This window comes from Quercus robur, chromosome 11, assembly GCF_932294415.1.
Source record: "Quercus robur chromosome 11, dhQueRobu3.1, whole genome shotgun sequence".
NCBI classification, from domain to species: domain Eukaryota; kingdom Viridiplantae; phylum Streptophyta; class Magnoliopsida; order Fagales; family Fagaceae; genus Quercus; species Quercus robur.
In genome coordinates, this window is record NC_065544.1 from 55,904,214 (window position 1) to 55,917,551 (window position 13,338).

The window sequence follows — 13,338 nt, forward strand, 5'->3', positions numbered from 1 at the left end:
CTAGCATAACAAGAAGTCATTCAACAGTTTCATTTTTGAAACAAGAGCACAGCTACAATAAAGTCATTCATTTCAGCCATAAACTAATGTTTACAAGAAAAATATGATACTTTTTTTTTATCCTACAGAAATCAAGCTTCCCATAACCCAAAAGTATATGATAAAAAAACTGACCCAAATGAAAGCAGAAAGACAAACACTAGTCAAAATTTTCAATACATCATGGCAACCAAGTTAATTTTTCTTGGTGTCTGCAGTCTGCTTAGCACCAACTGAGAAGAACTCGGAAATCACTTCAAGTGGCATACCCTTGGTTTCAGGGACTTTAATGAAAACAAACACCCATGATATGAGGCACACAATCGCATACAAACCAAAAACACCGGCGAGGCCAATGGATTTGAGCATCACTGGGAGTGTGTAGGTGACAATGATGTCACCTATCCAAAATGTGAGGGCACATATGGCAATGCAGAGGCCACGAACTCGGGTGGGGAAGATCTCTGCACAGAGAATGTTGGGGACTGGCCCAAACCCCATGACAAAGAAGCAGAAGTAGAGAATAACACTAACGGTTGAGATTGATGCATTCACAACACTGCCCATATCCACAAGACTTCCAAGGACTAGGATGACAAGAGATAGTATCAAGATAGGGATTGTGGTAAGCAACAAAGTCCTGCAATGGGAAAAAACGAAAAACAAACTGTGAGATGAACCAAAACATGAAAGAACAAAAGCAATTAAAGGAAAATGTACACAAATTCACATCAAACTAACAAACTCAAATTAGCAGAGTTAAGATATTGATTTTATATGACATGACATATTTGCATTTAGTGGCATCTTTCATATCATCCATTCATGCAAACATCTTTGTAGACATCCTTACAATGAAATGAATGTCAAGGACTTTGGAAGCCCCTAATGTTACTCATCATCACAAACAACAGGAAAACTTCTTCGTTCAAGCAAAATTTTGCAGATTCCAGTACATGTGCAGCATTTATTCCCAAGGAAAAAAACAAAGACACAAAATTAACACTCATTGCGACTCCAGCTGCACATAAAACATTACAAGACTCTAAACAAAGTTCAACAGGAAATCAGCAGGAAAAGAAAAGGCAATAATTGTTCTCTCAAAGTCCCAAGTTTTCTTGGCTAGTCTCTAGAAACGATTCTGTCACTAAATGACTGTCCAGGCTAGATACTGATCCAAATGGGTCATTCAAGAACTTCAAAAAGAGGACCATCCACTCATGCCTCTTACCATCAGTTAGGAATTTTGCATTACTTAAACATGATAGTTAGAATATAAATATTAACCAACTGTGCAATGGTGAAAAATGAAAGAGATTAAAACTAAGTTCTTGTTTTTTTCAAGTTGTAGCTGAAATTCACAAAATATTTTGTGACTAGGAAACATGACACACAAATCTACATATATGTACAAGTTTCCTGAGTACCACCATACTCGGGAAGCTAATTACCATCCCATTTTGTTTATTCACCATAGAAAATCCAACCTTTTATGGAAGGTCATTTTTATCTTTGAAAAAAAAAATTATTATTAATGTCCAAAAATGCTCTTCTTAATTTAAGCTATAATAAAACAATGGGAGTATTGACTTTTCAAATAAAGGTAGGCTAGGAAAGTTATGGAAATTGTGTCTATTAACTTTTCATAGCAGACAATATATTTGGACATCCTAAATTGAAATGATGGACAAACACAACATGATGGAGGGAGTAATATATAAGACATGCATTTGAGTGGAAAAGAAAATATCTTTGGGTTTTTTTTTGATAAGTAGCCATGATGGTTAAAATAGAGATGGATTGTCTTTGGGTTTTCTCATAACTGAAGCAAATTAAAATGGGGACAGTTGTTGGGCAGACCTTTTAATGGGGCAACCCGCCTCGTACACAGCCTAAACAGGGTCAATCCTCCTAGAAGTCAATGATGAATGAAAAATTGCTTTTTCATTAAGGGGTTAGATTGATCAAGAGAGAAGCCCATTAATGATGAACATATATCTGTGATTCAATGGTACAGATACCTTTTTTTTTAACAAGTCCCACCAATGTCAACCACATTATGTACTCATTATTTTCATCAGGGGTTAGTGTATGTCCATGCATAACTAGAATAAAGAACAAATTCACATGTGCAGCAACAAATTATATGAACCATCTAACCCAAACCTGACACAGACCCATGCATCAACCTGATCATATCCCAATATGGATAGGACTGATGGAGATCTAGTTTTTTATTTATTATAATTCGATAATTACCAAGTTTACAACAATAAGGAAGGGGGGATTTGAAACTTAGACCTCTCCATTAGAAACACCAGAAAGTGCCATGAATCTAGGTAACATGTTTCATTGCCAGTTATAACTCAAAAAGGCGCGAACAATCAACAAAACCACCTAAGGAACATTTTATGAATTTCAAACAAGAGCTACAATTATACAACTGGGTACAAAGAATAAAAATTTAGGCTTTTACCTTCTGAAAAAAATATCTATTATCATATGGCAACAGACATTTTTGTCCTCTCAACAAAGTTACTAAACCATATACTTATCAAAAAAGTTACTAAAGAATATGGACAAAAAGAGGAATAAAGTACCTCCTGCCAGAGACATCCATGAGCCTCATGGCAACAGCTATAGCAGGAAGCATCAACAAAGTTGTTATTGCACTAATAAGTAGAGATGCAGAAGACGAACTAAGGCCCAAGTTTGAAAGAAGAACTCCAACACCTGCCTGGTCGAGAATTTGAGGTGTGTAGTACAGAACCCCATTTATGCCGGAGAACTGCACATATAAGAAAAAATATAAGAAGCAGGTCAGACAAAAATGAAACAGAAAGTAACATTCAGGAAATGGTTTTCTCCAGTAACAAGGTCAGTACACCACAAAATCCTAAAAATTATGGGTAAAAAAAGGGTTGTACCTAGTGCACAAAAATCCCACTTTTGTGAGGTAGGAGAGAGGTGATTGGTAGGCAACCTTACTGTCCCCCTATTTTTTGGAGAGATTAAATATTTTTTTAAAAAAATCATGAAAATTTTCATTTTGGTAATATGTTGCAACAAAAAATAGCAATTTTTTAATTTATCAGGAAGAAAAGAGAAGAACCCAATTCCCTATTTGATTCTTTCTATTTTATCAAGAAGGCTTCAAATACAATGATTATAAGCCAGTTGCACATAAAATTTAATTTATTGCATTTGAGACTAAGGTTATTTTTTTTTTTTTCGTAGTAAGGTAGTCAACCCTTCCCTGAATTATTCCCACACAATCTTGGATAGTCACCAAAAATACACTTCTACTTCTTGCTACTAGCATGGAGACTTTCCTGCTATATTCTTCTCCAACTCCAGATGAGTCACAAAACCAAAAAAAATGCCAAGTTCAGATTCATCAACATTCATGAGAGTTTTATTTTTATTTATTTATATATTTTTGTGGAGATAACGAGTACTTTGTCAACATTCATGAGTTTTGCTTTGTAATGACTCATAATTCTTATACAGTAGATGTTATGCATGCAACACAATGCATTCAAACACACATATATTTCATTAGTTAATTAGTCCTTTAGCAGCTTGTAGAAGAATAAATTGTACCTAGCCTGTTCAATTTCCCAAAAAACCTAAAAAACGGCTGCTACCTAGAAAACAAAAATAAAGATTTGCAAAGGAGAGGATAGCAGGAGATGCTTTACCATGCTGCATGCCGTTAACTAGAAAGACCAATAGACATACATCGTTTAAAATTCAAATAAAAAGAAACTATAAGTTCTCCAGTAGATACTATTTTTTTACCTGCTGAAGTATTTGAAGTCCCACCCCAACAGCCAATGCATGTTTCACACCTGGTTCAAAAAGATCACCCCAACTTGGCCCTTTTGCAGCAACTTCGGATGGGTGTACCATAGCTGGTCCAACTGTATGCTGCTTCATAAGATCTTCAGAATAAAGAGCAGGTTGACTTACCAAAGCAGCAGCCTGGATAACCTCACCATCTGGTGTGGCATCAACACCAGGAATAGAAACTAGAGACCCACGCACAGATCCAGGTACACTCTCCTGGTGCAAATAAATTCTTTTAAACCCTCCTTCTTTCTTGCCATCTTTGCCTTCTCTCTCAGACCATTTCCAAGCCAGCTGCCAACCACCACCAATCCCCATGCTACTGACTGGTTCTTGTGTAGTACTGCCATGCCTCATGCTTGAAAGGCTGCCATGGGGAGGTGGGCCCAACTCCTTTTCTAGGCTTGTCGTCTGACGTGAGATCAATGGACTATGCAAATTGTCATCAGAATCACCAGCAGCAGCATCAGATACATACTCCTCACCCTCTCTGGCAAGACTCTCTTCATCCCACTCTTCCTGTCTCGGTTGATTTCCTCCTCCAACGCTGAACATGCTGCCAAAGTGCGGAAAAAGCATGCTTCGCATGCTTCCTGCTTCAGGGAGCTTCTCATGGACACTGCCAAAGAGGGTTACAAGAGGATCTACAAGACCGCTACGACTTGCCATGCTTCCATGCCGAGACACAAGGCCAACAGTACTCTGTCTTGTAACAGGTCTGGCAATCCAGGAGAGACCCTCTTCAGGGCCATATAACTTAATTTGATCTTTTTCACCAGAGAGATCCTGGTCATCATCCATAATCTCATTGTCTGGGCCAATAATGTACTCCTCGATAGATGTTTCAGCCCCAACTCCAAGACCCTCTACTAGTAAAGCCATCTCACCTGTTCATTTGAAGAGGATACACATTATACAAATCTTAGTTATCAGATAGACAATATAATGAAGCAAATGGCAGGCACTGATTGAGTTTTCCACACTGTTCTAAAAGCAAAAGAATAATCTGAAACATTACCAGAGATGTAAATCAAGCAGTACTACAAAGGAGCAAAGTTAGGAAACAGAAATCACATGCCCAAAAAAGGAACAAGACCACCAATAAAAATTCAATTGTCGTTCTTGATTTTTTTTTTTTTTTAAAGAAGAAAGATAAATAATTATTGTTCTTGAATTTAAATGGCCAAGTTGTTGTAAATCCAAAAAAATATGGCTCTTTTTATCCTTTCTTAAAGGCCTATGAAGGCAATCAAATATGTTGTAATTTATGGCATAAACATTCTATTCCACACATCTGAAGGCACAAATATACCAACAGACGCAATATATAATGTTATGCACTGATATGCTGCTTTGAAGAAAGCATCGGAGGGACTTGAGAAAGTAAACATTGGGAATTCAAACTCCAACAATTCTCATATAGTATTTTATAAAATAGAAGCCTTGTGATAGACCAAAATGAAGCCTCACATTATACAAGTACTTGCATACATACATGTGAGCAAATGCTAAAGCCTCACTTCTCTCTCTCAAAAAGCCAGATATTTCTTATTCATATTCAGCCTTCAAAATGCCCAAAAAAAAAAAATGTAAAATAAGTTAAATATATCAACAAGGACAGAGTAGCTTCAGCATTGACTTTATTGTGAAAACCAAGCAAAGAATTTATACAGACATCAAGCAACAATTATATCACTCAATAACACCTAAGAACTTTAGATGTCCTGTCTTGGAAAAGTATGACACTTTCCACAAATTGAAGATGAAATCAAGGATGACTGCTTGGAGTAAATCAAGGGATCGGACCAAGCAATTATATTCATAAGGAAATTCAAAATCAAAATATACATGTAATAAATTGGTAGTTGACCTATTTTCAAATTCGGTAAATCTCATTATAAATATGAATTCCATTGTAATGTGTGATCAATCAAGTGAATGAAAGATGTAGTCCTTTGGCTTTTGGTGTTGTGGACTTAGGTCTTAGTGATCGAACCATGTTAATCTCTTCCATTTTTCCCTCTATCTCATCTTCTATTTACATTCCATAATATTTCAAATGTTGACATGGCATCAAAGCAGATCAAATGGACCTTGCTTGAATCTCTTCACTCACATTATTTTCTTCTTGTTGGTGATTTCTAATATAAAAATATTGTTAATTGTTTTTTATCATCTACCCCCTTTCTTTTCATCCTAGTTTTAATAGGAAATATTACCGTTTCTTCATGCATATTGGTAATTTTACCTATGCAATTCTCATTCCTAGTACCTCAATAGCAAAGGATATTTGTCCCATCAATATTATAATGACATCTTCATAGGAGGATTTCTAGCGGATTTCTCATTGAGGGGTTGCCATTTTAATAGCATTATTTTTATGTTCCCTTGAGGTACTAAAATCGGTTCGTAAAAAGTATTCCCTTATTGGCTTATTTTCTTGAAACCCAAAAGGTTCTGGTAGACATAGTTTTAAGCTTTGGATTCAATTTCTACAAGTTGTGCATTTCATCAATGATTAATACACATCTTGAGGGGGTGTTAGAAAAGTATGACACTTTCCACAAGTTGAAGATGAAAATAAGGAATTGATTGGTCTTTGGTGTTGAGGACATAGGTCTTAGTGTGTGAACTGCATTTATCTCTTCCGTTCTCACCTTATTTTTATATTCCATAACAATTCAAATTTTGCCATTCTAAATGAATTACTCTAGTTCAATCTCAAAATAAAATCTAAAAACCCATAACTAAGCATCTATAAACAAAAACTCCCACATGAACGACAAAGTTCCATGAAAGAAAATCAAGTTTGTGAGTCGAGGCGACAACCAATAATGTACATGAAAACAGCACAGAACAACTAACCAGAGACATCTTCTCTGCCACGCAGCCTCTGCAAAACCTGCTTGGCCTCAAGCATACGCCCTTTACTAACAAGCCACCGTGGAGACTCAGGCAAGAAGAATACTGTCAGTGCAAAGTAAACAAGAGAAGGAACAGAAAGAACCCCCAACATCAACCTCCAGCTAGGTGATTGCATCAATGACATCCCAAACACCATGCAATATGACATAAACATTCCCCCAGAACCAGAGAACTGAGGTAAAGTATTCAGTAATCCCCTTATTTCAGGCGGTGCGGTCTCAGATATATAAACAGGAACGAGAGTAACAGACAAACCAATTCCAAATCCATCTAAAAGTCTAGCAAACAACAGCACATAAACATTGGGAGACCACAACATTACAAGACCACTAATAAAATAAAGGACAGATGAGATTATCAGCAAAGGACGGCGGCCTAGCCAGTCTGCTATGGCTCCAGAAAATGTTGTAATCAAAGTGGCTCCAATAAGTGACATGGCCACGATTAGCCCTTCTACAGTGGGTTCACTCTCTAATTTGAATTCCCTCTTTATGTACAAAACAGCCCCTACATCAAAAACAGAAAAAGCCTTTCAAGAATGAGATTTAGTAACCAAATCTTATATGCTTTTACAAAGAAAAGGTTGAAACTTCGGTCATATCAAGGAAAGATAAGGATTACCCAGATTCAATTATTAGTACAGAAAACAAATCCAAATCATATAAATCTCTGAATCACAAAACTGCAACTTGTCCATCTAAAGAATCTGACTTTTAATCATGAAAAGACAATAGAAAAGTACTTCAAGCCTTTAAAACGTATCTCAAACAGTATATTACCTGCGATAGTAGCATTATCCCATCCCTGCAGTAAGTTTCCAACAGCAGCAGCAACAGCCACAAGCACAGCTCCACTCATTTTTAATAGAAATTTGATAGCAACTCCTCTAACTCAATTATGAACAAACCTGAAAGATGAAAACCCAGATCACAGATCAAACAATCCAGAGCTATTCATGTTAACCCAGTCCAACAAATTCAACAACAAACTGATCTATTATGTGTGAACACCTGTATGGTGCAGGGAATCCAATGAATCACTGATTTAATACCAATCACTAAAATAAAGCAATCAAAAAAATCGAGTGAGACAGAAGAATTAAATTAAACCCCATTATCTAAATCCAACGGGAATACAAAACCAGTGGCTTTGGCTAGACCACCTTTCAGAGAGGTATCATAGGATCTAGAAAAAGCCAGGAGCCTATGCAATCACTTAGGCGTCAAAAGCTTGGTCTAAACTCCCAAGGGTCTAGAAAATTTGAGATTTTTATCACCGAAACGAAAAAAAGGTAGTGATTTTATTCGCCAGAGAGAAAAGGCCAAGTGAAACAGTGGCAAGGCTTTTAAAACAAAGACACCTGCCCCTTATGGCTCTCTCTTTGCCCAGCACGTAAGCTTCCTCATCGTATTTTCCAGTTATACGTCACTCTCTATCCCTTTCTCACGCTCTATTATTTTGCTTCGACCAAAAAACAACAATATACAAAATTTATAAATTAAAAAAAAAAAAAAAGTTAGTACCTTTACCTTGTATTTGTCTTCAGATTGGTAAAGAGAAGCAATAATGGAGAAGAAGGCAGAGGCAGTAATGACTAAAACGTTAATGGGGTTTTTGAGGGATCAGACCAAAATAGTTCCTGAATAGATGGCGGAATCTTCTGCTCTGGACTAATGAATTGTAATGCTTTGTAAGTTGTAACAACCTTAAATTATTGAAAAAGCCAAAAAAGGACAGTGTATATTTGTGTTTGCAAAATACTTTATGTATTTGTGTGAGCTGTTTTTTGTGATTTGGCATGCGCACTTGCTCAGCACAAAGATTTTTTTTTTTTTTTTTTTTTTTTTTTATGTGACTGTTTCAGTGTTCTATAGAGGTATTGACGACCAAAAGGACAAAAAAAGCCACCATAATAAAAGACCCAAGTAGAGAGGAGAACAAGTTGTGTTGTGTGTTCTAAAAATACCATGTCATAAAACAAAATGATGTGACTGTGAGGAATCGACTTCACCAAACTTCGGCTCCAAAACCAAACGACATTAGTTTAGTTCCTATACAATTTGCGGACGAAGACTTTAATTACCAGTCTACTTCTTGGGTTACAAATAACTTTTACAACCGTATAAGGATTCTCGGAGTTTGTCTCACTTTTCTTTGTGTTTCAACTCTTTTTTCCTTCTCTTTTTACAAGATTCAACGAACTTGTGAAAATTTTATGGCTAAGAAAAAGATGGGAGTTTGCAATTTAAAAACATTTGTTTGTTTGACAAAAGCATAACTATGTCTAGACTAGAAGAAATGTAGCTTAAACGGTTATACTTGAACAAAATAAGTCAAAAATAAACTAAACTAGTAGAGAAGAAATTATAATAACATTGTGATATTATAAATTTATAATTGTCTTAATTACCTTTTTTATTTATTTAATAGTAACTAGTTGAGAGTAAAAATGTGATTAAATAATTAGAGTTGTCCACTCATGGGGTATGTCATGGCCTTGGCTGCGTGGGCAGGTTGTCATGGCCTAAGCAGCGCGCACGCATGCATGTTGCATGCCCATGCAAGACTGTCATGAGTTTTGAGATTTAGAGATGATAATTGGTTGGTTTAGTGAGTTTTCAAAACGGTCTTGATTTGACTTTCCCCTTAGCTTAGCTTATTTTCTTAAAGTCTTGTTAAAAAAATTTTATTATACTTTTACTCATCTTATTTTTTAAGCAAACCAAACTGTACGACTAAGAGTTTGGGATTATATGGGGGTAAAGTTTGGGTTTAAATATTTAACATGTCAGAGCAAGGCCGGCTCCATCCTTTGCCAATTAAGCCAATTTTCTATTAGGCCCATATAATTTAAGGCCTCATAATTTCGGTCCTATATTACAATTATTATATTTATTTAATAATTTTAAATAAAATATATAACATACTTTTTTTTTAGAAGTTTCAATGCCTAGTTAAAAAATTGAAGAGGCACATATACAATTTTATTTTCTCTATCTCACTTATAAATAGAAACAAAGCTTTCATTACTTTATTTCTTTTTAAAATAATAAAAAATTTCAATATTCCCATCAAATGTCTCTTCTTCCTTTCTCTTTCAAAAAATTACTCTTGCGACTAGTCCTCATGTCCCTCTTTCTAAGAACATTTCTTGGTAAGTAGTCAACATCAAACTGTTATTTTTCTATGTGACCCCTAAACTTATTCTCCTACCTAAAATTAATTGTCAAGAAATCTTAGTGGAATAGGCATATTATCAATTAAAAATAAGATCTTAGCAAAAATTTAAATGCAAAACTTTAATTAGTAATTTTGTATTAAAAAAAAGAGTAAAAATTTATATAAAATTATTTCAATGATATCTAATATAAGACAGCATTTCACTTAAAATTGTCTCCTTAAGCCTCAAAGCTTACCAAGTCAGCCCTATATCAAGGTTTGAATTTCACATTAAACATCCAAGCCTCGAATTAATATGCATTTAAATTATGGAAATACCATTAAAAATATATATATATATATATATATATATATATATTTTAAAAAAAATTATAGTTTCCATTTGGATGGAAATTTCACCTTGCCTTGCCTCAATCCACTTTGGTAATGGAGCGAGAATGGGGAAATCTCTACCTTGTCTGTCGAGGCAAGACGAGACCATGTGAAGCATAAATGAGGCAAGGTAAGGTAGGGTCCAATGGGGTAGAAATGTGGCACTCATAATATGAGTTCAAATCTTCTATCCCACTTTTCTTACTCCACAAATAAAAACATGCCACATGTCCATCTAATTTATTAAATGTTAAATTTATACCTTCTATTATTTCAATTTCCTAAAATAAATAAATAAATAAATAACTCATCATATTTAGGTAATTGAAATAATAGAAAGCATAAATTTAGCATTTAATAAATTAGATGGACATGTGGCATGTTTTTATTTGTGAAGTATATAATAAAGCAGAAAGAGTGAGACAAAAAATTTAGACTCCTCATAATATGGCCATGCCCTCCCCCACTCTGCTTCACTGTCATCCCTAAAAATATTTGTTTGTCTATTACTCTCTTTAAAACCTATAGAAAGAAAGTTTTCTTTACCATCATTTATTGTCTCTTATACGTAGTTGGTAAATAAACTTATGGTATGCACACCTACTTTAAATCTAATAAGGAAGTTGATGATGAGTTGTTAAACAACTTAGGTAGTGTTTTGGTTTCTAAATATTTATTTGAATGCTTTAAAGTTAAACTATGTCGTATAAAACAATTTAAATGTTAAGTTGAACTTAAGTTTTTTTTTTTTAGAGGTTTTTTTACCTAATAAATATCGGTTGCATAGTTATAGTGTTTAAATATATTTAAATTATATTATGAATATTGTTTAATTTAATGTGAAAGTTCATATCTACGCTTAAATTTACTTAAATATTATTTTAAATATTTATTTTAGGTTGATCCTATATAATTTACCTGGATCTAACTGATCAAGGTCAAATAAACAAGTGGATTTTGGACAGATTTGAGGCATTTTCAAACATATAAAAAAGATGAATTTGTCAATAGTCTTGTATTTTAGTTGACATTTCTTAGTATTTCCAACAAAAACGTCCAAGAATTCAACTCTCCTCTTTCTTATTATAACTATATTTTATAGGAGTATATATAGGACGTAAGATATTTAACGTAATTGGGTTTGTAATTTTTTTTTTAATCCCCCACTGCCTTTCCCATTTGGGATTCATGCTTGTAAGGCTTTAACATATTCCTCCCAGTTTTTAATTTACTTTGTAAAATAAATAAATAAATAAATAAATAAAAGCAAAGAAGGAGAAGGGGTGTCTGCACAGAATTAATTAACCCAATTTTCTAATTCTTTGTTTCTTAAAAACACATTTGAAAATTTTGAATTGTGACAAATAAGTAATAACTGAAACGGATTTTTCCCTTTTTGTCATGGTATATTACTACTAGATTCTAATAATATGGAAACACTAACTGAATATGAGAAAAATGAGGAAGAAATTTATTTTTGTTCATCAGTCATCTCAATCAAGTCCCAACGTTTTACTTAGACATTTTTGTTTTGGGAAGGAAGACAGTTATGCTTTGCTTTTTTCTTTCAACCTCTTTCCATAAATTATGAATATGAGAAAAATAAAATAAAAATAAAGAAATCACAATAAATAAATAAAAACAAAAAAGTGTGGGGATGACAATGCTCGTGATCATTACACTTAAACTTTGATGATGATGAGCATCTAGCTAAAAAAAAACAGAACTTTAGAGGTGGGGTATCTGACCAAAATATATTATATGAAGTGGCAGTAGCTGCATGCTGCTGACGAATGAGCCAAAATCAAAACCAATAAATAGAGATGGAAGATGGACAACGGAACTATATATTATTTACTGCCACTCTCTCTCTCTCTCTCTGTTTTTAGGAAATGAAACAATGATGAATAGAAAACGAAAAATTAATTAGATTTCAGATTTGGTCAGTGGTTGCTTGATACAGTCGATACTCACCGACCACATATAGCCTTCTAGTTCTATGCAAGCCAAAAATAAAATAAAGAGAGAGAGATATGTGTTAGTTTTTTACTAATTTATAGTACATAATGAGATATATGTGTTAGTTTTTTACTTATTTACAGTACATAATTTAGAGTAGACACATTTTTTTTTTTTTTAGAAATGATATGTCTATAATATTTTCACAATATTTTTACAACAAATTATAAGTGATAGTTTGTTACTGATTGTTATTATTGGGGCAAAAAAGTAATCTTAGTACTAAATTTAAATTTGAACCAATAACAACTAACCACCTATGATTTGTTGTAAAAATGTTGTAGACGTAACACCTCTCTTTTTTCTTAGATGAATACTTTTAGAGTAAACTTGTCTTCGGGGAAAAAATTTCAACTTACAAAAATGCACCTAGCCACTTGGTCATACCAAATACACACTAAATGTGTTATTTCCTTTTACAACAACTCCATGTCAAATGATTTTTTCCCTTGATATTTTGCCAATTTTCATTTACCTTCCTTTTAACTGTTGGCCATATTAGGATGAAATTATAACTGCATCTATATTATTTCTTACATTGTATTACTTTGTTGGCATTCAAATTAACAAATACACGAACTCAACTAGTAAAGTCTTTTATCATCGAATAAGAGATATGAGATTCGAGTTTCACTCACACCATAAATTAATTGATGTCTTGCTTAATAGTAAAAAGCAATCATCATGTGGTGGACATCATTGGTTGAAAATTTAATATATCTATAAAAAATAAATTTCAACAAATACACCCAATAAAATAAAATAAAATGGTAAATCAAAATGCATTCATCCTCAAACATTGTATATATCAAATTCCCGTCTTTGAAGTGTGTACAAATATAATAGTTAAGTTTATGCTTTCTCAAATTGTGATTTCTTTCACTAAAATAATTTTCTATTTTTAAAAAAGATTTTTTCTCAAATTGTGGACAAAATGACATTCTCAACTCCAGA

The 13,338-nt window shown here is 33.7% G+C and overlaps 1 protein-coding gene across 4 annotated transcripts; it reads right to left on the minus strand.

The window, feature by feature from the left end:
• Window positions 1-53: 53 nt before the first annotated feature.
• Window positions 54-8,547, minus strand: LOC126707564 (monosaccharide-sensing protein 2-like). Of its 4 annotated transcripts, XM_050407286.1 has the most exons (7): window positions 7,976-8,219; window positions 7,824-7,870; window positions 7,593-7,720; window positions 6,754-7,320; window positions 3,841-4,775; window positions 2,640-2,827; window positions 54-679 (listed from the first exon to the last, which is right to left on the minus strand). In XM_050407286.1, exons 3-7 carry the CDS (start codon window positions 7,669-7,671, stop codon window positions 235-237), a joined length of 2,214 nt encoding a protein of 737 aa, XP_050263243.1. In that variant the 5' UTR covers window positions 7,672-7,720; window positions 7,824-7,870; window positions 7,976-8,219; the 3' UTR covers window positions 54-234. The 4 variants fall into 4 exon arrangements, with proteins under 4 accessions (XP_050263243.1, XP_050263242.1, XP_050263244.1 ...); XM_050407285.1 differs by lacking the exons at window positions 7,824-7,870; window positions 7,976-8,219 and adding an exon at window positions 8,343-8,547; XM_050407287.1 differs by lacking the exons at window positions 7,824-7,870; window positions 7,976-8,219 and adding an exon at window positions 8,337-8,547.
• Window positions 8,548-13,338: the final 4,791 nt, after the last annotated feature.